Source organism: Eucyclogobius newberryi, unplaced genomic scaffold (assembly GCF_026437365.1).
Source record: "Eucyclogobius newberryi isolate DKJ021-1_F unplaced genomic scaffold, fEucNew1.0.hap1 SCAF_8, whole genome shotgun sequence".
NCBI lineage: Eukaryota > Metazoa > Chordata > Actinopteri > Gobiiformes > Gobiidae > Eucyclogobius > Eucyclogobius newberryi.
The window spans coordinates 28,475,441-28,501,795 of record NW_027316500.1 but is presented as its reverse complement, the minus strand read 5'-3'; the positions used below and the strand labels follow the sequence as shown (position 1 = coordinate 28,501,795).

At 42.4% G+C, this 26,355-nt stretch overlaps 1 protein-coding gene across 2 annotated transcripts in view; it reads right to left on the bottom strand.

Annotated features, from left to right (window-relative positions):
• Window positions 1–14,509, bottom strand: part of inpp5a (inositol polyphosphate-5-phosphatase A) — a 288,060-nt gene extending 273,551 nt beyond the window's left edge. Inside the window, exon 1 of one of the 2 annotated variants that reach the window (XM_072436661.1) lies at window positions 14,019–14,509. In XM_072436661.1, coding sequence (XP_072292762.1) covers window positions 14,019–14,096 — 78 coding nt within the window. In that variant the 5' untranslated portion in view covers window positions 14,097–14,509. The remainder of the gene's footprint in view (window positions 1–14,018) is intronic. The other variant, XM_072436662.1, reaches the window with a different exon arrangement.
• Window positions 14,510–26,355: the final 11,846 nt, after the last annotated feature.

Here is a 26,355-nt window from a genome sequence, read left to right as displayed (position 1 = left end):
AAAGAGACACATTGTGAATAGTACATTTGAAGTAACGCTACTGCTACGTGAAAGTACAACTGAAAGTACAACTGAAACTACATCTTATTACGTGCAACACTTGGTTTAGACCTACAAACGCTCTGTAATGAATGCGACTCTCGTAATAGCGCGGTTGTTGCGGCGTTCTCTCGAAGCGTGGGTCACCGGATTTACCAACATGAAGGTTTTTAAATGGTTTTTACAGGTAGATGCAGACAGCAGGGGGCGGTCTGATTTAGTCACAAAGGCCCGTTTCTACAATGCACTTTATGAAGGGGAAATATCAACTAATTTACACGAGAAGATTTGGGTTCGTAGCTTTAAAGTGCGTATGACAGGTTTTAATTTTTTATTTGCTGTATTTGTACCGGTTGCACATTGAACTAATGGTTTTACACCAATCGAACAGGTATTTGTGGAGAAAACGTTTTATAATCTGTAGAAAATGACAGGAAGTGACATCATACCATTGACACTCATTCCAGTTTAAGCTGAATTTTGCAAAATAAACCCCAAAATGACCCTCTAAACATTAATTCAACAAAATAAATAAATAAAATTATACTATTATTTAAATGTTGTACTTTGTTTTCAAAAACAAATTAAAAATGTTTTTCAATATTGATTTCATGATTATAAAACAAGACAAACTTTTAATCAGAGCCATTTAAACACAAGAATAGCCCACATTTTATCTCAAATACATATTGAGATATTGAGTTTATTCAGATTTTATTAGTAAATTCTTAATGTATGCATGCCTTATTTGATTTGATATACTTTGTGATAATTATTATTATTCATTGTTGTAAGTTGTATAATATTGCACTGACAATGGCAATAAACCTTTTTCTGATTCAGATTAAAACTCAACAATTTTTTGAGTACCGTATTTTCCAGACTAAGTCGCAACAGCCAAAAAATGCACAAAAGAGAAGAAAAAAACATACATAAGTCGCACTGGAGTATGAAATGCGGTTGCAAGTGTGAAAATAACAAATAATATCACATATAAGTCGCTCAGGAGTATAGGTATATAAGTATAAATACAAGTATAAGTCGCACCCCGGCCAAAACTATGAAAAAATGTTTAAATGTTTAAAAACACAGCACATCATGGTCAACTAGACATGTTTGCAGGCTGAAAAAACGTGCGCCCTGAACAGAATCTGAACACATCTAATCTAACGTCTTAAACCGAGCGTCCGCCCTCGTCGTCCGCCCCCGTCGTCCGCCCCCGTCGTCCGCCCCCGTCGTCCGCCCCCGTCGTCCGCCCCCGTCGTCCGCCCCCGTCGTCCGCCCCCGTCGTCCGCCCCCATCGTCCGCCCCCTCGTCCGCCCCGTCGTCCGCCCCGTCGTCCGCCCCGTCGTCCGCCCCGTCGTCCGCCCCCGTCGTCCGCCCCCGTCGTCCGCCCCCGTCGTCCGCCCTCGTCGTCCGCCCCCGTCGTCCGCCCTCGTCGTCCGCCCCCGTCGTCCGCCCCCGTCGTCCGCCCCCGTCGTCCGCCCCCGTCGTCCGCCCCCGTCGTCCCCCCGTCGTCCGCCCTCATCGTCCGCCCTCGTCGTCCGCCCTCGTCGTCCGCCCCCGTCGTCCGCCCCCGTCGTCCCCCCGTCGTCCGCCCTCGTCGTCCGCCCTCGTCGTCCGCCCTCATCGTCCGCCCCCGTCGTCCGCCCCCGTCGTCCCCCCGTCGTCCGCCCTCATCGTCCGCCCTCGTCGTCCGCCCTCATCGTCCGCCCCTGTCGTCCGCCCCCGTCACGCGCCTCGTACCGCGCAACCGAAAGCTGAAACTGAGCCGTAAACACAGACATGAGCCGGTGCCAAATCTATAAACGCCACATCGTACACTTCGAGAATCCACAACCGGGTCCCATGTGACGCGGCTAAATATAGACGAGGTCTCTGCGGCTCGTCACTCCAACATCTTCGCGTGTTTACGGACAAACACGGATCGTAACGGCGCCAAAACGAGACGCGGCCGTCGCTCAAAGGGTTTTCTACGTTTAGGCAGGAAATCGAGGAGTGCGACGTGTTTAGATCAGGTCAGAGTTCAAGTTCAAAGTGACTGTTTTTATATTTCTTAAAATGTTTAATTGATGTTTATTTTTTGATATTTTGATTTTTTTTTTTTTTAAGTTACTATCTAAGGCTTTGAGCAACAGAAAGAATTATAGATTTCAACAGTAAAAAAAATCTGAATTCTGTGTTTTTACAAATTGGAAACTACGTCGAACTAAGTCGAGGCCAAAAAATGCATAATAGAGAAGAAAAAAACATATATAAGTCACACTTGGGTATAAGTATATAAGTATACAAGTCTAAATATAAGTCAAAACTATGAAAAAAGGTGCGACTTATAGTCTGGAAAATACGGTATTTAAAAAATTGTAATTAGGTTAATTTAAAGAGCAAGTACTTCAACCTATTTTGGTCAAACTGTGTCATTCAAATTCTACTGGCTCTTCTTCCCGGCTCTTCTTCCCGGCTCTTCTTCCCGGCTCTTCTTCCCGGCTCTTCTTCCCGGCTCTTCTTCCCGGCTCTTCTTCCCGGCTCTTCTTCCCGGCTCTTCTTCCCGGCTCTTCTTCCCGGCTCTTCTTCCCGGCTCTTCTTCCCAGCTCCTCTTCCCGGCTCCTCTTCCCGGCTCCTCTTCCCGGCTCCTCTTCCCGGCTCCTCTTCCCGGCTCCTCTTCCCGGCTCCTCTTCTCGGCTCCTCTTCTCGGCTCCTTCCCGGCTCCTCTTCCCGGCTCCTCTTCCCGGCTCCTCTTCCCGGCTCCACTTCCCGGCTCTTCCCGCCTCTGGCTCTCGCAGCTATTTTTCCCTCCGCTTTATCTTTAGTTTGTGTAAATGTGTCGGTTCCGCGGGGTCCCGTCTGAGATAATGAACTGCCGCAGAACGGGGCCATGCACGGATCGCGCACGGGGGACCGCGCACGTCCCGCGCGCACGGGGGACCGCGCACGGGGGACCGCGCACGGGGGACCGCGCACGGGGGACCGGCAGAGTAAATATATATAGAGCCGTTCCAGAGAGGGTTATTTATAAAGAGTGCGTTACATCACCGCGTACGGGAGTCTTGGCAAGTGTCCCGCGTGAAAAGGCGGGCGATCGTGGGCCGAGCTGAGAGTACCATCTAAGTTATTCTACTACTTCAAAACACAGGCGTGAATTACATGTACAGATATTTACAAGCGCTGTATTATGGAAGGAGGGATGGGAAACGTCAGCATTTTAAAACTAAAATTAAGCTTGGCAAAAGTGGAAAAGAAAACGACATTTCAATTAAACCCGTCGGTGTCTTGGTTCAGGTTCAAGGTTCACTGCCAATTAAATTTATCTTATCTTAAAATCTGCACAGATACGGTATGAACGGGTTGTAAAATTAACCACAAAAGTGCAGAAAAATAAGCTTTACATTTGGAATATTCCATGTTTTTATGTTTTATGGACACAGCCTTCATAATATCCACGATAAACTCTTCTAATTTTGCATGTTTTCTACCAGTGATTGTTTCCAATAATCATTATATCGGGAGGTCCCCTAAACACACAGAGGGACGTCCTAAACACACAGAGGGACGTCCTGAACACACAGAGGGAGGTCCTGAACACACAGAGGGAGGTCCTAAACACACAGAGGGAGGTCCTAAACACACAGAGGGAGGTCCTAAATACACAGAGGGAGGTCCTAAACACACAGAGGGACGTCCTAAACACACAGAGGGACGTCCTAAACACACAGAGGGACGTCCTGAACACACAGAGGGACGTTCTGAACACACAGAGGGAGGTCCTAAACACACAGAGGGACGTCCTGAACACACAGAGGGAGGTCCTAAACACACAGAGGGAAGTCCTGAATACACAGAGGGAGGTCCTAAACACACAGAGGGAGGTCCTAAACACACAGAGGGAGGTCCTAAACACACAGAGGGACGTCCTAAACACACAGAGGGAGGTCCTAAACACACAGAGGGAGGTCCTAAACACACTGAGGGAGGACCTAAACACACAGAGGGAGGTCCTAAACACACTGAGGGAGGTCCTAAACACACAGAGGGACGTCCTAAACACACAGAGGGACGTCCTAAACACACTGAGGGAGGTCCTAAACACACAGAGGGACGTCCTAAACACACAGAGGGACGTCCTAAACACACAGAGGGACGTCCTAAACACACAGAGGGAGGTCCTAAACACACAGAGGGAGGTCCTAAACACACAGAGGGACGTCCTAAACACACAGAGGGACGTCCTGAACACACAGAGGGACGTTCTGAACACACAGAGGGAGGTCCTAAACACACAGAGGGAGGTCCTAAACACAGAGGGAGATCCTGAACACACAGAGGGACGTCCTAAACACACAGAGGGACGTCCTAAACACACAGAGGGAGGTCCTAAACACACAGAGGGAGGTCCTAAACACACTGAGGGAGGACCTAAACACACAGAGGGAGGTCCTAAACACACTGAGGGAGGTCCTAAACACACAGAGGGACGTCCTAAACACACAGAGGGACGTCCTAAACACACTGAGGGAGGTCCTAAACACACAGAGGGACGTCCTAAACACACAGAGGGACGTCCTAAACACACAGAGGGAGGTCCTAAACACACAGAGGGAGGTCCTAAACACACAGAGGGAGGTCCTAAACACACAGAGGGAGGTCCTAAACACACAGAGGGACGTCCTAAACACACAGAGGGAGGTCCTAAACACACAGAGGGACGTCCTAAACACACAGAGGGAGGTCCTAAACACACAGAGGGAGGTCCTAAACACACAGAGGGAGGTCCTAAACACACAGAGGGACGTCCTAAACACACAGAGGGAGGTCCTAAACACACAGAGGGAGGTAGAGGGAGGTCCTAAACACACAGAGGGACGTCCTAAACACACAGAGGGAGGTCCTGAATACACAGAGGGACGTCCTAGAGCTAGATAGAGAAATAGATAAAGATGAAGAGATAGAGAGCACTTTTATTGTACAAAAGCCGCATCCTGGAATGAGACGAGCAGAGTTTTCTTTTGCTTCATAATAACTCAAGTTTGTAATATATTTAACACAAATAGATGATTCTAGTTAACTTCACAAACAGTTTGACCGCTCTGGTACAAACATTTCAATACAACACTTCAAATATTTATAATTATTCATGGTTGTAATAGTAAATCAGCCGTGGCTCACACACACAGTGGACGGGCCTCCCTCACACCAGGGCTCGTTTCCTCCGGCCCGGCCCAGAGTGGGACAGTTTACTCGTTTGTTTGGGACGCTTTGGCACGAGATCCAGCCGCGAACCGCACCGGACGGAGCCAGCGTTTGCACGGCGGGGAAAAGGTCAATCAAGATGAAACGAGACACCGGAACGACACCAAAAACACTTTGCACAAACATTTGCTTTTTGAGAAAACATTTAAAAAGAGCCACAGTTTCTGCACAAATTAAGCTCTTGACAACAACTTGAGGCGAGACGCTGAACAGAGAATGGAAGTTATATGTGGTTCAATTTGAAATCTCTCCTGTGGTTTACTCACACAAATGAAGAAAAAGTATTATTTTTGAATAATATTTTCAGATACAAATAAGGTGTGTGATGTGCAAAAAATTGCCAAAGTTGCACCCATTTAGAGAATAAATCTGAAAAATGGATAGAGCCATGTTTGAATGATCAGATATTAAAGATAAAAAATACAGAGGGAATTTTGAATTTCTTTTAAAAATAAATTAAATAAATTAAACCAAATTAAACCAAATTAAACCAAATTAAATAAAAATAAAATAGAGAAAATGTATACAATAAAAATGCAATCCAATTCAATTAAAATTAATTAAATAAGAATTAATAACTTGTCTCACTTTTTGGAGTAAAAAATTAAATAATCCATTTTAGAATTGAACATTTGTAAATCCTTATGGATGATTGGCCAAAATCCTGCCATAAATCTGATTTTTTAACAGTAACTCTCTAAAACAAACATTAATGAATGAGCCTCGATGTTAACACGTGCCTGAGGTGATCTGGCTTCACCACAATAGGTAAATTCAGTCCAGGGAGGAGCTCCAACCGCAAACAAATTCAGCCGGTGCGTGAGAAAGCGAAGGAAAACGCCATGTACAGATTAGCATGCAAAATATCTAGTAAAATGTCTTTTTTCACATGCAATTCAACAATCTGACTGCTCCTACTGCCGGACATTAAAATCAGGATCCCACGAGACCAAAAGGGTATTTCCACTGTCTTCGGATGGGAACGGATGATCGCGTTTGCAAAGCTTTGGGAAAACTGTGGACCTTTGAGATCTTTAATGTCTACTGTACTTTTACTCCCACAGTCCGGCGCAGTCACCGGCCGTGAATGCAAAATGAAGAAATACTTTATCCGACACATAGAACGCACTTGAAACTACAAGAGAGAGGATCACATCGGAAAGTCTTCAGAGATGTGCCATGAAAAACGAGATTAAAACGACACCTCAGCCACTTCCTGATGCATCTCCGTGGTGATCAGTGGGTGCCCCCCTTGAGAAAGCCCAATCTGTGTCGCTCGGTGGTGGAGTGGACGGCACATATGTCAGGCTCCACGTGCAGCCAGCTACAAACGCTTTAGAGTTCCATTCCGCCTCTAACAATTTTCTGAATGTCCTTCTCTCTCATCCCCTTTTCATGTTACATTGTCTTGTCTAATGAATAATAACTAATAATAATGAAATAAATAAATCGTAAATAAATCATAAATAAATAATTTAAAAAACATTTTAAAATATTTTTAAAATAATTTAAAAATCATTTAAAAATCATAAATAAAGCATAAATAAATCATACATAACCCATAAATAAATAGAAAAAATGAATTAAAAAAATATAATCAATCAATAATCAATCAATCAAAATAATAAATCATAATAATGCCAGAAAGTGTGAAGTGAATTATCCGTCCATCCATCCATTTTCTGCCGCTTTATCCGGGGCCGGGTCGCGGGGGCAGCAGTCTGAGCAGGGACTCCCAGACTTCCTTCTCCCCAGACACTTCCTCTAACTCCTCCGGGGGGATCCCGAGGCGTTCCCAGGCCAACCGAGAGACATAGTCCCTCCAGCGTGTCCTGGGTCTTCCCCGGGGCCTCTTCCCGGTGGGACATGCCTGAAACACCTCCCGAGGGAGGCGCCCAGGAGGCATCCGGAACAGATGCCCGAGCCACCTCAGCTGGCTCCTCTCGACATGAATTAATAAAATGTAAAGCTACTTTGAGTCTCCAAATAAGCGCTTTCTAAATCAAATGCATATGCTTATTTTTAGAGCGTATTTTTGGCCATTCTAGAAAATAAACAGTGCACAGAAAGTCCTTGGCATGAGAACAACATGACAAAACCACCTCCAACGCCTCAAATACATTCATTTATAGATCGAAAGTGTTCTTAAAATAAACACATTAGCCGCACACATGTGACTTGTTTAAAATAGTTGCATGAAACATTAGTAGTGGGCAGATTTCTATCAATGAACACAATAAAAGGGTCAACGTTGGTGGTATCACATGCGATTAGGCGGCTGTAGCTGTAAATCCTGTCACACTTAAGTTAGCCTAATAAAAGAGCACATTCATTCATGCAACAGAGCGGCCTATAGATAGTCCCGTAATGAGCGGAACACCCACTTGCAGAAGCAAAACGCTTCTTTTTGGCTCGGTTTGTTATTTGTCTGAGAGCGGCTGGAGTCTATTTATAGCGTTACTCCACGAGAGACACTTCATGTTTGGAGTGATGCAGCTCGGAGAGAGAGACAAAGAGACTATTATGGACAGCGCTCCAAACACAAACTGCTCAGACCAACAGACCAAGGACGACAAGGAGATTCACTTCTACTTGCAATGTATTCTAACCTCTTTTAATAAACTGCTTTTATCAATTAAGGATTTATTATTATTATTATTATTATATTCTTATCTATGTATGTATGTATGTATGTATGTATGTATACATATATATAATTATATGTATGTATAATACATATATATATATATATATATATATATATATATATATATATATATATATATATATATATATATATATATATATATATATATATATATATATATATATATATATATATATATATATATATATATATATATATATATATATATTCATTTATTTATTTATTTTTTATATTATTATTTCAATTTTATTTTAATTTTCTTTTTTATTCTTTATATTTTATTTGTTTTATTTATATTTTATATCATGTATTGTTTTATTTAATTTTTATGTCTTTACTGTTTTTACTAGTTTTACTATTTTTTTGACTATTTTTTTTTTATTCTTTATTTTTTTTTATGACTTAAATCTACAAATTGTATTGATACAGTATTCATATTGTGGGCTGCTGGTTTTACTTCTAGTACAGAGCAAAGAAAAGACATTTAAAATGTAACATAGAAAGTACTTTTTCCAGGTTTTCTGAATAATCAAACTTGTATAATTAGATGCAGACTGCGCGCAGTGGGGATGAACATTATTAGGAAAAAACGTCTAATCAGGATTTATCTGACAAGCGTCGCTGTTAAGATCAAAGTAGAGATTCCTGTTTACAAAGTAGGATTCTGTTCAACGCGTTCAGACAAGACTGAGACATGAGCCAAAGCATTTCAGAGCATGGTCGAAAAGGTAAACACATCATCGTTACAGGTTATGAACTAAAACTGGATATTTTGTTTGCAGAATAAACAATGTCACTTAAATATTTGCAGTCTTTTTGCCAATTGTGAACATTCAAATGTGTATTTATTTTATTTTTTTGCCACAATGTGCTGCTTTTATGGTGAAAGGGTGAAACAGAATGAACTTTTTAAACATATTTTTTACTCCAGGTATTAAAAAAAGCTAGTAAAATGTTTAAACAACGTTTGTATTCAAATATTATGAATTTTTACGTCTTTTTAAAGTCTAAAACCATTCCACTTGCCGCATAAGTCATGAGATCAAAACATTAAGACGCTAAGTGCAAATAATTATGATTCAACTGTTGAATATTTGATAGTTACAGTATGCGGCGGCTCATGTGCACAAAAAGTTAGGCATTTAGAGAGTTTGAATGAAAATTGTATCTTTTTTCATGTGTACCGTATTTTCTGGACTATAAGTCGCACCTTTTTTCATAGTTTTGGCCGGTGTGTGACTTACTTATATTTATACTTATATACTTATACTCCGGAGCAACTTATATGTGATATTATTTGTTATTTTCACACTTGCAACCGCATTTCATACTCCAGTGCAACTTATATACGTTTACTTATACTCCGGAAAATACGGTAAATAATGACGTAACTCCTGATCTATCTTTATTTTACGATAACCACATGAACGCCGTATCATTGCGCTATTATTAGGACATTTTCTTGCTCAAACAACACTTTTATTTGCAGCCGGTGGTTCAAGTCGGCCAAACACAGAGCGCTTCTAATCGTGGAGGAATCTGCAGACACTTGTTCCGAGGAGCCACGCCCGTTTAAAGCTCCGTATTTAAAACAAACAGGTGCATTACACAACACCACTGACGACGCAGTTTGAGCTCGAAGTGAGTCATTCTGTGCATTTCTTAAGCGCTTTGCTCGAGTCTTTACTTCGGTCGTCAAGAGCGTGCAAAACTGTTCTACTTTTACACAAATGGATTTATTACGGACAGGAAAGAATATTTAAACGACCCGTGTGAATGTTGACACGAATATTTCACGATTACAGAACCGGTTTAACATTTTACTGTAACAATTATTGTGAGAATAAACAACGTGATTTAATGATTATTCGCGATCAAAACAACAGTAAAATAAGTATGTGACCTGCTTTATGAAGTTATTTAAAAAGTGTAGGAATGATTCATTTGACATAAACGGCAAGAGGAAAAAAAGCAATTTTCATTTAAGTTTATTTTGCTTCTAAAGTCGTCACATTTATTTTAATTCAACTAAAAAAATACTTAATTTAGTTCAAAAATATCACTTTTCTACTGTAATTTTTTTACATAATTTTTCTTTTCTTTTTTTAAACATACAGCAATAAAAACGTGCATAAAACAAACTGACCTACATAAAGAAAAATATATAAACAAATAATAATAATAATAATATAAAACAAATAATACTTTTTAAAATTATAATTTTTTTTTTTAAATGTAAAAAAAAACACCAGGGCAGGACCATAATGGGCAGGACCATAGAGAACTGAGGAGAAGTAAAAACATTATTTTTCTTCTAAAAATGTCACAATTGTCATTTTTTTGTCTAAAAATGTCACAATTATCATTTTTTAGTCTTTACGATTATATTCTGCCCTAAATATTCATAATTATCAATTAACCCAATAATCTTGACATCCTAGAGACACTTATCACAAAAACATGAACATTTCCAATAACGACATACACTACATAAGGCTGTAATGGAGGCTTTTATATTTGTACGTACTTATTACAGTTATATGTATAAGTGCTGCTTCCATTCCTCATTATTAGAGGCTTCATCCTCTGCAGAGCCAGCGTTCAAGCAGCTCGGGGCTTCAATGGCAGTAATTAGCCACAATCTCCCTCTGCCTCACATATAATTGTTGCTTGGATCCCAAAAGCTCGGAGAAGATTAGATTTTTACAAAATTCGACCTAGATGAAGCTAAAGAGATGCCGCTTGAGAACCGCTTCATTATATATAATTTCAGAGTCTGTATGCAGAAAACAACGATTATTCAAATATAAAATGAGTTTATTATTCCTTTTGGCCTGACAGATGATTGGTTGTGGACCTCTAGATTTAAAAAAAAAAAAATCATATCATGGACGATTAGACATGAACAAATCTTGATGAAAGTTTACAGTAGATATTATTTGTTATTTTCACACTTGCAACCGCATTTCATACTCCAGTGCGACTTATATCTTTTTTTTTTTCTTCTCTATTATGCATTTTTTGGCTGGTGCGACTTAAATAAATAAATTTAAAAAAAAAGACTAATAACATTTAGAGCTGTTTAAAACAAACATTTTAAGGTTGGAAAAAGGCGCAGATGTCCAAACAGGAAGTGAACAGACAGGTCTCTTTCTATGGAAAAAGGAGATCTCGCTGGCAGTTTAAGAAAAGAAACCAAAACGCAGCCACAAAACGAGACTTGGGCAATGCCAGTTCCCCATTTTTGGTTAAATCAAATAAATTGTAAATTGAGAAACTGCGTGGCGAAATCATGTCTTAGCGGTTGCTCAGTTTTTACGGAAACACTTCCAGGAAATCCAAAACAAAACAACGTATGCAATATTAAAGATCAATAAAACGGGATCGCACAGCTTCACGGCTTCAGTTCGTGTCGCCGCGGGGAACGAGTCGGACAATTTGAATACAAGCTTATATTTTGCAAAGTGTTTTTCTTCTTTTCTCATGTCGTTTACTTCTCTTGAGCGCTCCACAACAGAAAGACTATACGTTACGCTCCATTTTACACAATTATTACCGTATTTTCCGTACTATAAGTCGCACCTTTTTTCACAGTTTTGGCCCGGATGCGACTTATATTTATACTTGTATATTTTTACTCCGGAGCGACTTGTATGTGATATTATTTGTTATTTTCACACTTGCAACCGCATTTCATACTCCAGTGCAACTTATTATGTTTTTTTCTTCTGTATTATGCATTTTTTTGGCTGGTGCGACTTATACTCCGGTGCAACTTATAGTCCGGAAAATACGGTATATGTTACGCTCAATTTTTCACAATTATTACACAAAACGTTGCTTTTTATTTTTTTTTTGGCTAGAGTTGTAGCCATGTTAATAGTTTCCGTTTTTCTTCCTTACAACAGCTTACTTTCCCATGACTGTAAATTGCAACTTTGAAGTGTTCTAGGAGACTAAAAACGGGATTAGAGACACTAAATTACACCAAATTATATCCAAAATCCACACGGCTGTCCACGCTGCAAGACGTTCGACCCGAGGCAGCTTTGAAGAGCAGCCTTTGGGTTAATACAAGTTCAATGGAGCAGATTTTTAAGCAAATCAGATATTTTCAGATATTCTCCAGCTGCAGTCGGGTCAAAGGTCACCGCTGATCGTACACGAGGACAAAGTGAAACCAGGTCGGACTCGTCGTCAAACTAAGATGCAGTGAAGATACATCTTTTTAACTTTGCAAACAAATCATTAAAAATGTTATCTTAGAATAGTAGGGTTTTTTTAGGTTTATTCTTCACTTCCTGTTAGTAATTGATGACATCACACTAGGAAATTACCCAGCAAACACTGGGCTCATCTAATAAACAAATAAAAACATATGAGAGCCACTTTATTTTGTTAAATTAATGTTTAGAGTCAAAAATGTACTTTCTTTGTGTAAATTCTGCATACATTTTGACTGGGATGAGTGTCCCTGGTGTGATGTCACTTCCTGATGTCATTTTCTATAGATTTTAACGTTTTCTCAAGACTTTAATCTTTCCTCTTTATTCTTTCCACTTTATTCTTTCCACTTTATTCTTTCCACTCTATTCTTTCCACTTTATTCTTTCCACTCTATTCTTTCCACTCTATTCTTTCCACTCTATTCTTTCCACTCTATTCTTTCCACTCTATTCTTTCCACTCTATTCTTTCCACTCTATTCTTTCCACTCTATTCTTTCCACTCTTTCTCCCTGCTCAGGTCTGCGTTCAGCACGATCTTGCAATTTGTCAGGACAAACAACTATTTGAGTCAAACTACGCAATCATCAACTGTGAATTACTGAGCGTTGTTTGATGCGCGGGAAGGCACACAATAATTTAAGTTATAGGCCTTTTAGAACAAATATATTCATGCCTTAATGTATTAGTCAAACTTGTCTTTCAATAAAAACTTAAGACAGAGACATAACAAAGACTAAATCTAGACTAATTTAAAAGGAATAAACATTAAAAATCTGCCTTTTTCAACATTTTCATTCCATTCTGAGGCAGGATCTTGCCATTATCCTAATATAATTTGTTTGTTTTTTACTCGCAACACATTGCGCAGCCAAAATCCAAGTAATAACACATTTAAATACAAGTCGTGTGAGTGTCAGATTAAAAAAAACACAAAAGAACCAAAGCGTATCAAGCCCATAATAAACATTTTCATACTTCTTTAGAAACTGTTTTGTCTCGACGTGCTAATCTGTGTCGCGCACTCAAGAGTAACGGCTTACTCTGATACTAGCAGCAAAATATCTGCATTTAATGATAGTGCAAAGTACAAAATCCTCCAAAGCGTCACGATACAAAATGTGTCAAATACTATTCAATTTCAGCCCTTTTTAAAGTCTAAAACCGATACACACAGCGCATGAGTCATGAGATCGAAACATTACGACGCTAATCATACGTTTGCCGGTGAGATTCAATGAGTTATGATTTAATGGTTGTACATCTGATAGTTACAGTATGTGGAGGTCCATGTACACAGAAAAGGGGGCGTGTGCCGGACACATGTGACCTGCTGTGCCATAAAAACTACAACAATCAAGCTCATTTTTAACGTTTAAAGTTGCAGAACAAGCTCAACACAGCAATTAAAAAGCACAAATACCTTCCATGTTTGACTATAAGCACATTTACAGAGACTATTATATACATTTAAGCTCACAATACTAGTTTAAACGTCTTTTCAGCGCAACAAATCACACATTTCTTCCACAACTGTGTCAATTCCACTCGTTTGCGCCTTTCATTGATCAGAAAACGATCAATGAATGAACGCGACCGCCCAACGCTCCAAACCGCACCGCAACAAACATCTCCCGCAGCCTGCGCACGTCTCCACGCGACCCACGGGAGCTCACGCGCGTGACAGACCCGGGGAGACACGGGAGACACGGGAGTCGTGACCGGGGCAAGACGTCTCCAACAACAACAACAACAACAATCGACGATCGCGTTGAGCCTCGATCGCGGCGCGTCAAAAAGCGGACCGATCGCGTTTGATCAATGGACGCGGCCACTTACGTCTTCGAACAGGGATCCCACGTTGGCCGTCACGAGCAGAATCCCCGTGCCTTGCGCCGTGGTCAGCTTCCCAGCCATGCTCCTGTCTCTTCTCTTTTTCGCGCGGGGAAGAAGAAGAAGAAGAAGAAGAAGAAAACGGCGTGGAAAAAACGGGAGAGAGAGCGTGAGCGCGCGGAGCCGGAGCGGGTGCGGAACGTGTGCGGAGCGGGAGCGGTTCGCCGATTACAACAGCGCGGTGAGGTGACAACTCGTGCCCGGGTTGAGGCGGCTCGGCTGGGGCATGTCTCAGGTCAGCAGCGGCCGTGCATCTGACCGGACGTGGAGGAAGAAGAAGAAGGTGAAGAAGAAGAAGAAGAAGAAGAAGAAGAAGAGAGAAGAAGAGGGCGACGCGCGCGCTTTGCAGGCGACTACTACTTTTGCGCGTCAAGAGCCATCGTTTTCCGCGGGGCAAAAGTTGGTGTTGTAATCCACGGAGCCGTCGGTCATTTGCGCCGCGCGTGTCGCTTTTCCCGCCGTGGTCGCCCGGTGGAAAGGGGGGGGGGGGGGGGGGGGGGGCGGGTCGGTGCTGTGCGTGCGTGCGTGCGGGAAGCGTCCTGTCTCCTGACGCGGCGGCAGCAGCAGGACGCGTCGCCTCGAAAGAACCGTTCCGCGGAGGAGAGGCTGGCTGATGACGTCACCGCGCCAATGGAAACACGGCGCGGTCTTAAAGGCGTAGCGTAGAGGCGCGCGCGCGCGGGGGGGGGGGGGGGGGGGGGGGGGGGGGGTTCTGACGCGCGGCGGCGGTGGCTGCGTGACGCCCCCCCGGAGGACAGCGGCTGCGCCCGTTATCGGACGGGCCCGAGTTGATTGATTGTTAAAGAGGCAATTAGGCCGTTTTTGAGCTGATCGCGCGCGGGACAGACGAGGCATCGCGAGACTTTAAGGACGTGTTTTAGGAAGTTAAAGTTTGATGCGACATTAAAATAATATGAAATATAAAATAACAAACATGACATCATAAATAAGTGCATGTAAACAAAGTGCATAAAGAGTACACAGGGGGGTACAAGGGGGTTCACGTTCAGCTCGAGTCCAGAGAGTCCAAGGGAGGAGTACATTGTTTGGGCTTTACGTTCATTCATACATTTCAAGGATTTTACATATAATTTTAGCTCATTTTTAAAGACACACTTTTGGATTTTAGATTTGTGGATAAAGTCTAAAAGTGTCTAATGCAAGAACAATACAGGCTCTGCTATTGTGGCAGCGCGAGGGGCAGTGCATTTAAGTCCACATTTTAGCTCATATTTATGGCTTAAACACTATTTCCTAGTGCCAGGGGCCCTTACACAGGTAAAGGATAAGATAAGATATTCCTTTATTGTCCCACATGGGGAAATTGCATTGGTGCAACGCAGGAAGATACAGAGGCAGATACAGCCTGCGAATCATAAGTGACTGAGTGGACCATGTGACTTAGGTATAGAAATTATACGTTTATTACATTAGTTCAGGATAAATAAATAAAAAAAACATTTAATTTCCTTTTTTTTTAATTATCCTCCCATTCACTTTTAAAACAGTAAACCGATTTGACGTTATTAAATAACATCGGCCCCAAATATTCCCAGATGATTTAAACCAGCTTCCCTACCGGACTAAGCTGTGGTCCAGGCAGTGAACTGGCACTGGTAAGGGCCAGTGTGGGCAGGTCACTGTGTTACTGTGTCCATTAAAGTGTCCATGTGTCCTTTCTTTAAGAGAAAAGGTTAAATTGTTATATTTTGCAGAGGTCATAGACTGTGCTGCACCTTTAAGATGAAAGCTTCAGTATAAGATATTCCTTTATTGTCCCACATGGGGAAATTTCATTGGTGCAACGCAGGTAGATACAGAGGTAGATACAGAAGAACAGATCACTTATAGGAAGTCTGAAAAACACTTTCAGTAGAAGATCTCCTATAAATAAATAAAAACTCCCATAGACAAATAAATAAATAAATAAATACCATTGCATGTGATCACGACAGTAATTGCACATGAATATGTGTCACGACAGCACATAGATTGCACATGAATTTCACAGTAATTGCACAGTAATTGCACATGAATTCCAACAGCAATTGCACATATGACAGAATTGCACATCAGTATTAGATTAGGTCAGTATTGCGGGTATTCAGTACTAACAGTTTTTGTTATAAAGTCTGACAGCAGCAGGAAGGAAAGACCTACGGAATCTTTCCTTCACACATCGAGGGTGGATCAGTCTCTCACTGAAGCTGCTCTCCAGAGCGGAGAGAGTGTCCTGCAGGGGGTGACACTCATGGTCCAGCATAGATGTGAATCTAGCCAGGACCCTTCTGTCCCCCACCTCCTGCACCGAGTCCAGAGCACAGCCCAGGACGGAGCTGGACTTCTTGATGACTCTGTCCAGTCTCTTCCTCTCCCTCTCTGTGATGCTGCTGCTCCAGCAGGCCACATCTACAGGAGCTGATGCCACCACAGAGTCAGAGAAGGTCTTCAGGAGTGGCCCTGTCACTCCAAAAGACCTGAGTCTCCTCAGGAGGTAGAGCCGACTCTGGCTCTTCCTGTACAGTGCAGGAGGCTGCACAGAGCTCAGTGTGAACCTCAAAGACCTATTTTATAAATAACTCTGCCTTATCACAAGGGCATCTGGGCCGTGAACATACATCGACATGAGCCTGTCACTGTGTCACCTGCACACGTGATACACACTGTACAAATCATATCCATAATCAAATCTGTTCATTTTTCATGCATACATGTTTGCAGTTCTGTTTTGAAACAGCATTTATTTTAATTTGTTTTATTTTCATATCAGGCCCAATAAAAGACACATTTTCTGGAGTATAAGTCGCACTGGACTATAAGTCGCACCAGCCAAAAAATGCATAATAGAGAAGAAAAAAACATAAGTTGCACTGGAGTATGAAATGCGGTTGCAAGTGTGAAAATAACAAATAATATCACATAAAAGTCCCTCCAGAATAATTGTATAAGTATTAATATAAGTATAAGTCGCACCCCGGACAAAACTATGAAAAGTTTAGTCCGGAAAATACGGTATTATTGATTGGTCACATCAACTCATCGTTCAACAACATCGACAGAAACAAACACATCTGGAGCTCAGTCTTTATAACATACTTTTTCTTTGTATAACGTAAAACGGTGGCTGAAAGTACAGTATTTACTTCTTTTCACTTTTGTGCTTCAGCATTTGTTATCACAAGCCGACTTTTAGATGAAGCTACTACAGTAACAATGTTCAATTAAAGCTGCGCAAGCGGCGATGATGGCTCCAGCCACCCGCGCGACCGCTTTCTCGCCCGTCCGCCTTCCCGCCGACCGCCTTCCCGTGCGACACTGCATTCTCTTAGACTGTATTCATTAGACTGTATTCTTTAGACTTTATTCTTTAGACTGTATTCTTTAGACTGCATTCTCTTAGACTTTATTCATTAGACTGTATTCTTTAGACTTTATTCTTTAGACTGTATTCTTTAGACTGCATTCTCTTAGACTTTATTCATTAGACTTTATTCTTTAGACTTTATTCTTTAGACTTTATTCTTTAGACTTTTAGACTGTATTCTTTAGACTGCATTCTCTTAGACTTTATTCATTAGACTTTATTCTTTAAGACTTTATTCATTAGACTTTATTCTTTAGACTTTATTCTTTAGACTGTATTCTTTAGACTTTATTCTTTAGACTTTTAGACTGTATTCTTTAGACTGCATTCTCTTAGACTTTATTCATTAGACTTTATTCTTTAGACTTTATTCTTTAGACTTTATTCTTTAGACTTTTAGACTGTATTCTTTAGACTGCATTCTCTTAGACTTTATTCATTAGACTTTATTCTTTAAGACTTTATTCTTTAGACTTTATTCTTTAGACTGTATTCTTTAGACTGTATTCTTTAGACTTTATTCTTTAAGACTTTATTCTTTAGTGTATTCTCTTAGACTTTATTCTTTAAGACTTTATTTTTTAAGACTTTATTCTTTAGACTTTATTCTTTAGACTTTATTCTTTAGACTTTATTCTTTAAGACTTTATTCTTTAGACTTTATTCTTTAGACTTGATTCTTTAAAACTTTATTCTTTAGACTTTATTCTTTAGACTTGATTCTTTAGACCCCCTCCTCCCTGTACCCCCGTCACCTAGCAACAGAGACCCGCCGCTAATGCTGATGCTAACGCTTATGCTAAGGAAGTGAAGTCATTCATTGCGCCCCTGCTGGCCAATAGTGAAAATACACAATATCTACAATGCACTTTTTTCATGGCGTCTCGAGGAGAATATAAACCATGAGTTTCAAACAAATCAGACAATGTTGAGTTTTTCACACAATGGGTAGGGGGCGCTATAGAGTACATTTGTTAAATGGCATTAATTATTTCCAATCAGACCATAAAAATGCATTAGTGAGTGAAATATGAGCTTCGTAGATCATTTCCAATAGGCGCGACTTGTCCTTGAAAAAACAGGAAATTAAGCTTTTTTTGAGGGCGTGTTACGCAGAGACCGTAAAGAATATTAACATTATTTTGAATATTTATTAAATTTCAATGTCTTTAGATGCAAAAGGTGTTTTGAGCTCGATCGGACAAAAAACCTAGGATAAGTACGATTTTGAAAGAAAAAGTCAAACGTGGCGGTGCCACTTTGATTCGACATGGCTGACTTCCTGTTTATCATAGAGCGATGCTGCCAGGTGCGTTTTACTCCTCAAAGGTCAGAGGTCAAAGGTCGCTCTATCACTGTCCCAAGTTTCATGTGCCTAGGCCAAAGATTAAGAGTTTCATGTTTTTTTGTTTTTGAACTAGTCGGCGCTGTTGCGACGGGCTTTCTCGCAACCTCCATTTTATTGGAGTTCCGGCCGAGCCGATCGCGTCTATGCCCCCATGTGACCTATGACCCCATGTGGGACATTCATCAATGTTCAGGGGGTCAAAAATGCCCGAGTTATGGCAGATTGACCATGAATAATAATAAGAAAAAGAAACCAGGCAAGAACAAAGTCTCTTCGAATCCCATGGAATGCTCGAGCCAAATAGCCTCCTCTGCACTGTGGACTTCCCCAAGGTTCAGTTTTGGGCCTGTTTCTTTTCTTCTTCATATCATCTGTGCATTTCTTAAAAAACATAAAGTCTCGTATCACTTTTATGGCGATGTCAGCTGAAACATAGGTAATTACATCTTCTAATGTATTGGCTTTGAAAAGAACTTAAGTTTGGGAATATTAAATACGCTTTCATATTATTTTAACAAGGAAAGGTGAAGCTAAACTGCGTAGCCTAACACTTGTTATATTATCTCCTGTTTTCTTAACTGTGTGCAGCACCTTGGAACAGCCTTGTTTATAAAATGTGCTCTATAAATAAGGCCGTTCGGATGGATTGTGTTCACCATTGTCTGTTCTTTATCCCTTCAGTCTGTGACCCACTTGGTCCAGCTCGCGCTCGGTGCCCGGGGCCCGGAGCAGGACCGGCCTTTTCCGTTGCGTGAGTTTGATCCGGGCCCAAGCGAAGCCTTTGATCTACAGAGTTTCAGCTCGGATTTTGGCAGCGACGCATCGGAAAAACAAAAGCACTGACTAAAGCTAACAGGAAGCCAAGGTTGTGCCCATGAGTGAGTACTGAGCAAATACTGAGCGAATACTGAGTGAGTACTGAGCAAATACTGAGCGAATACTGAGTGAGTACTGAGTGAGTACTGAGCAAATACTGAGCGAGTACTGAGCGAATACTGAGTGAATAATGAGTCAATACTGAGTGAGTACTGAGCAAATACTGCGTGAATACTGAGCTAATACTGAGTGAGTACTGAGAGAATACTGAGTGAGTACTGAGTGAGTACTGAGAGAATACTGAGTGAATACTGAGTGAGTACTGAGCGAATACTGAGTGAGTACTGAGTGAGTACTGAGAGAATACTGAGCGAATACTGAGTGAGTACTGAGAGAATACTGAGCGAATACTGAGTGAGTACTGAGAGAATACTGAGCGAATACTGAGTGAGTACTGAGCGAATACTGAGCGAATACTGAGTGAGTACTGAGAGAATACTGAGCGAATACTGAGTGAGTACTGAGAGAATACTGAGCGAATACTGAGCGAGTACTGAGCGAATACTGAGTGAGTACTGAGTGAGTACTGAGCGAATACTGAGCGAATACTGAGTGAGTACTGAGTGAGTACTGAGCAAATACTGAGCGAGTACTGAGCGAATACTGAGTGAATAATGAGTGAGTACTGAGCAAATACTGAGCGAATACTGAGCAAACACTGCGTGAATACTGAGCTAATACTGAGCGAATACTGCGTGAATCCTCAGTGAATACTGACTGAATACTGAGCGAATACTGAGCAAATACTGAGCAAATACTGAGCAAATACTGAGCGAATACTGAGTGAATACTGAGTGAATACTGTGTGAATACTGAGTGAATACTGCGTGAATACTGAGTGAGTACTGAGTGAGTACTGAGTGAATAATGAGTGAGTACTGAGTGAATACTGAGCGAATACTGAGTGAATAATGAGTGAGTACTGAGTGAGTACTGAGCGAATACTTGGCAAATACTGTGTGAATACTGAGCTAATACTGAGCGAATACTGCGTGAATACTCAGTGAAAACTGACTGAATACTGAGCGAATACTGAGCAAATACTAAGCGAATACTGAGCGAATACTGAGTGAATACTGTGTGAATACTGAGTGAATACTGCGTGAATACTGCGTAAATACTGAGTGAATACTCAGTGAATACTGTGTGAATACTGAGTGAATACTGCGTGAATACTGAGTGAATACTGAGTGAATACTCAGTGAATACTGACTGAGTACTGAGCGAATACTGAGCGAATACTGAGCGAATACTGAGCGAATACTGAGCGAATACTGAGCGAATCCTGAGCGAATCCTGAGCGAATACTGAGCGAATACTGAGTGAATACTGAGTGAATACTGAGCGAATACTGACCGAGTACTGAGTGAATACTGAGTGAATACTGTGTGAATACTGAGTGAATACTGAGCGAATACTGAGTGAATAATGAGTGAGTACTGAGTGAGTACTGAGCGAATACTGAGCAACTACTGCGTGAATACTGAGCTAATACTGAGCGAATACTGCGTGAATACTGTGTGAATACTGAGTGAATACTGAGTGAATACTCAGTGAATACTAACTGAGTACTGAGCGAATACTGAGCAAATACTGAGCGAATACTGAGCGAATACTGAGCGAATACTGAGTGAATACTGAGCAAATACGGAGTGAATACTGAGCGAATACTGAGCGAATACTGAGTGAATACTGAGTGAATACTGAGTGAATACTGAGCGAATACTGAGCGAATACTGAGTGAATACTGTATGAATACTGAGTGAATACTGCGTGAATACTGAGTGAATACTGAGTGAATACTCAGTGAATACTGACTGAGTACTGAGCGAATACTGAGCAAATACTGAGCAAATACTGAGCGAATACTGAGTGAATACTGAGCGAATCCTGAGCGAATACTGAGCGAATACTGAGTGAATACTGAGTGAATACTGAGCGAATACTGAGCGAATACTGAGTGAATACTGAGTGAATACTGAGCGAATACTGAGCGAGTACTGAGTGAATACTGCCATGTGTTCTGGGTTTTTTGCTAATGAAAATAAGCCAAATTGGCCTTTCCTGGCACCACGTCTCAGCATTAGCTCATCTGTTTACAGGGAAAGGACTCGGGGGGGAGTCTTTGTAAATACAGAAACAATTTGCTCAGGTCCAGCTCTAAGGTTCAGCTCCAAAGTTAAGCTCTAAGGTTCAGCTCTAAGGTCCAGCTCTAAAGTCCAGCTCTAAGGTCCAGCTCTAAGGTTCAGCTCCAAAGTTAAGCTCTAAGGTTCAGCTCTAAGGTTCAGCTCTAAGGTTCAGCTCTAAGGTCCAGCTCTAAGGTCCAGCTCTAAGGTCCAGCTCTAAGGTTCAGCTCTAAGGTTCAGCTCTGAGGTTCAGCTCTAAGGTTTAGCTCTAAGGTTCAGCTCTAAGGTCCAGCTCTGAGGTTCAGCTCTAAGGTTCAGCTCTGAGGTTCAGCTCTAAGGTTCAGCTCTAAGGTTCAGCTCTAAGGTTCAGCTCTAAGGTTCAGCTCTAAGGTCCAGCTCTAAGGTTCAGCTCTAAGGTTCAGCTCTGCCTTTTGTTTGTGTATAAGGCTCTAGGCTTGTTATTTACCAAGTTTGTTGCAGGTCAAGTTGTCAATTTTCTCATTGGATTTTCCCTGTATAAATAAATAAAAAGTGTAAATCAAAATGTGTCAAATTATTTTCGCACTATTCTAAAAGCGAACACACACCATAAACCACCACTGTGCATTATAGAACAGCCAAGGTGCATGTATTAGTCACAACGTAAATGTTTAGAAAAGCAGTAAAATTTGACTATTTTGGTGAATATTTAAAGACAAAACAAATTCCAAATGTCGATCCTAAATAGTAACATAATTCACTATCTAACCAGTAAGAAAGATCGATGTTCTGGTGATGATAATCGTGAGCATGTGTTGAGTCTAAGTGGCGAGTGTCTAAGAGGAAAAAGGCTTGTGTAAAACAGTGTCTCTTTGTCATTGCCACAGCTGTAGATGGCACTGACTGAAGAGCTGCCCCCGACCCACAGATAGGACACACAAAAGAACCCACAGACAGGACACACACAAGAACCCACAGAGAGGACACACACAAGAACCCACAGACAGGACACACAAAAGAACCCACCGACAGGACACACAAAAGAACCCACAGACAGGACACACAAAAGAACCCACAGACAGGACACACAAGATCCCATAGAGAGGACACACAAAAGAACCCACAGACAGGACACACACAAGAACCCACAGACAGGACACACAAAAGAACCCACAGACAGGACACACACAAGATCCCACAGAGGACACACAAAAGAACCCACAGAAAGGACACACACAAGAACCCACAAAGAGGACACACACAAGAACCCACAGAGAGGACACACAAAAGAACCCACAGAGAGGACACACACAAGAACCCACAGACAGGACACTCACAAGAACTCACAGAGAGGACACACACAAGAACCCACGGACAGGACACACAAAAGAACCCACAGAGAGGACACACACAAGAACCCACAGACAGGACACACACAAGAACCCACAGAAAGGACAAACACAAGAACCCACAGAGAGGACACACAGACAGGACACACAAAAGAACCCACAGACAGGACACACACAAGAACCCACAGAGAGGACACACACAAGAACTCACAGAGAAGACACACACAAGAACCCACAGACAGGACACACAAAAGAACCCACAGAGAGGACACACACAAGAACCCATAGACAAGACACACACAAGAACCCACAGAAAGGACACACACAAGAACCCACAGAGAGGACACACACAAGAACCCACAGACAGGACACACAAAAGAACCCACAGACATGACACACACAAGAACCCACAGAGAGGACACACGCAAGCACTCACAGACAGGACACACACAAGAACCCACAGACAGGACACACACAAGATCCCACAGACAGGACACAAAAGAACCCACAGAGAAGACACACACAAGAACCCACAGACAGGACACACAAAAGAACCCACAGAGAGGACACACACAAGAACCCACAGACAGGACACACACAAGATCCCACAGAGAGGACACACACAAGAACCCACAGACAGGACACACAAAAGAATCCACAGACAGGACACACACAAGAACCCACAGACAGGACACACACAAGAACCCACAGACAGGACACACACAAGAACCCACAGACAGGACACACACAATAACCCACAGAGGACACACAAAAGAACCCACAGAGAAGACACACACAAGAACCCACAGACAGGACACACACAAGAACCCACAGAAAGGACACACACAAGAACCCACAGAGAGGACACACACAAGAACCCACAGACAGGACACACAAAAGAACCCACAGACAGGACACACACAAGAACCCACAGAGAGGACACACACAAGAACTCACAGAGAAGACACACACAAGAACCCACAGACAGGACACACAAAATAACCCACAGAGAGGACACACACAAGAACCCATAGACAAGACACACACAAGAACCCACAGAAAGGACACACACAAGAACCCACAGAGAGGACACACACAAGAACCCACAGAGAGGACACACAAAAGAACCCACAGACAGGACACACACAAGAACCCACAGAGAGGACACACACAAGAACTCACAGACAGGACACACACAAGAACCCACAGACAGGACACACACAAGATCCCACAGACAGGACACACAAAAGAACCCACAGAGAAGACACACACAAGAACCCACAGACAGGACACACAAAAGAACCCACAGAGAGGACACACACAAGAACCCACAGACTGGACACACACAAGAACCCACAGACAGGACACACACAAGAACCCACAGAGAGGACACACACAAGAACCCACAGACAGGACACAAACAAGATCCCACAGACAGGACACACACAAGAACCCACAGAGAGGACACACACAAGAACCCACAGACAGGACACACACAAGATCCCACAGACAGGACACACACAAGAACCCACGGAGAGGACGCACACAAGAACCCACAGACAGGACACACAAAAGAACCCACAGAGAGGACACACACAAGAACCCACAGCCAGGACACACACAAGATCCCACAGACAGGACACACACAAGAACCCACGGAGAGGACACACACAAGAACCCACAGACTGGACACACACAAGAACCCACAGACAGGACACACACAAGAACCCACAGAGAGGACACACACAAGAACCCACAGACAGGACACAAACAAGATCCCACAGACAGGACACACACAAGAACCCACAGAGAGGACACACACAAGAACCCACAGCCAGGACACACACAAGATCCCACAGACAGGACACACACAAGAACCCACGGAGAGGACGCACACAAGAACCCACAGAGAGGACACACACAAGAACCCACAGACAGGACACACACAAGAACCCACAGAGAGGACACACATAAGAACCCAGAGACAGGACACACACAAGATCCCACAGACAAGACACACAAAAGACCCCACAGACAGGACACACACAATAACCCACAGAGAGGACACACACAAGAACCCACAGAGAGGACACACACAAGAACCCACAGACAGGACACACACAAGATTCCACAGACAGGACACACGAAAGACCCCACAGACAGGACACACAAAAGAACCCACAGACAGGACACACACAGGAACCCACAGACAGGACACACAAAAGATCCCACAGAGAGGGCACACACAAGAACCCACAGACAGGACACACACAAGAACCCACAGACAGGACACACACAATAACCCACAGACAGGACACACACAAGAACCCACAGACAGGACACACACAAGATCCCACAGACAGGACACACACAAGATCCCACAGACAGGACACACACAAGAACCCATGGAGAGGACACACAAAAGAACCCAAAGACAGGACACACACAAGAACCCACAGACAAGACACACACAAGAACCCACAGACAGGACACACACAAGATCCCACAGACAGAACACACACAAGAACCCACAGAGAGGACACACACAAGAACCCACAGACAGGACACACACAAGAACCCACAGAGAGGACACACACAAGAACCCACAGACAGGACACACACAATAACCCACAGAGAGGACACACACAAGAACCCACAGAGAGGACACACACAAGATCCCACAGAGGACACACACAAGAACCCACAGACAGGATACACACAAGATCCCACAGACAGGACACACACAAGAACCCACAGACAGGACACACACAAGAACCCACAGACAGGACACACACAAGAACCCACAGACAGGACACACACAAGAACCCACAGACAGGACACACACAAGAACCCACAGACAGGACACACACAAGAACCCACAGAGAGGACACACACAAGAACCCACAGACAGGATACACACAAGATCCTACAGACAGGACACACACAAGATCCCACAGACAGGACACACTATTTTTCGAACTATAAGTCGCACACGCCAAAAATGCATGATAGAGAAGAAAAAACACATATAAGTCGCTCCGGAGTATACAAGTATACAAGTATAAATATAAGTATAAGTCGCACCTCGGCCAAAACTATGTAAAAAGGTGCAACTTATAGTTCGTAAAATATAGTCTCTATTCTCTATTCAAAGGCTTTTTCAGCCTCCAGTGCTGAAAGTCCTCTTCTTTACGGGCAGCATTAGGTTGCCGCGGTGACCTCGGGTAGAGCATGCTGTTTG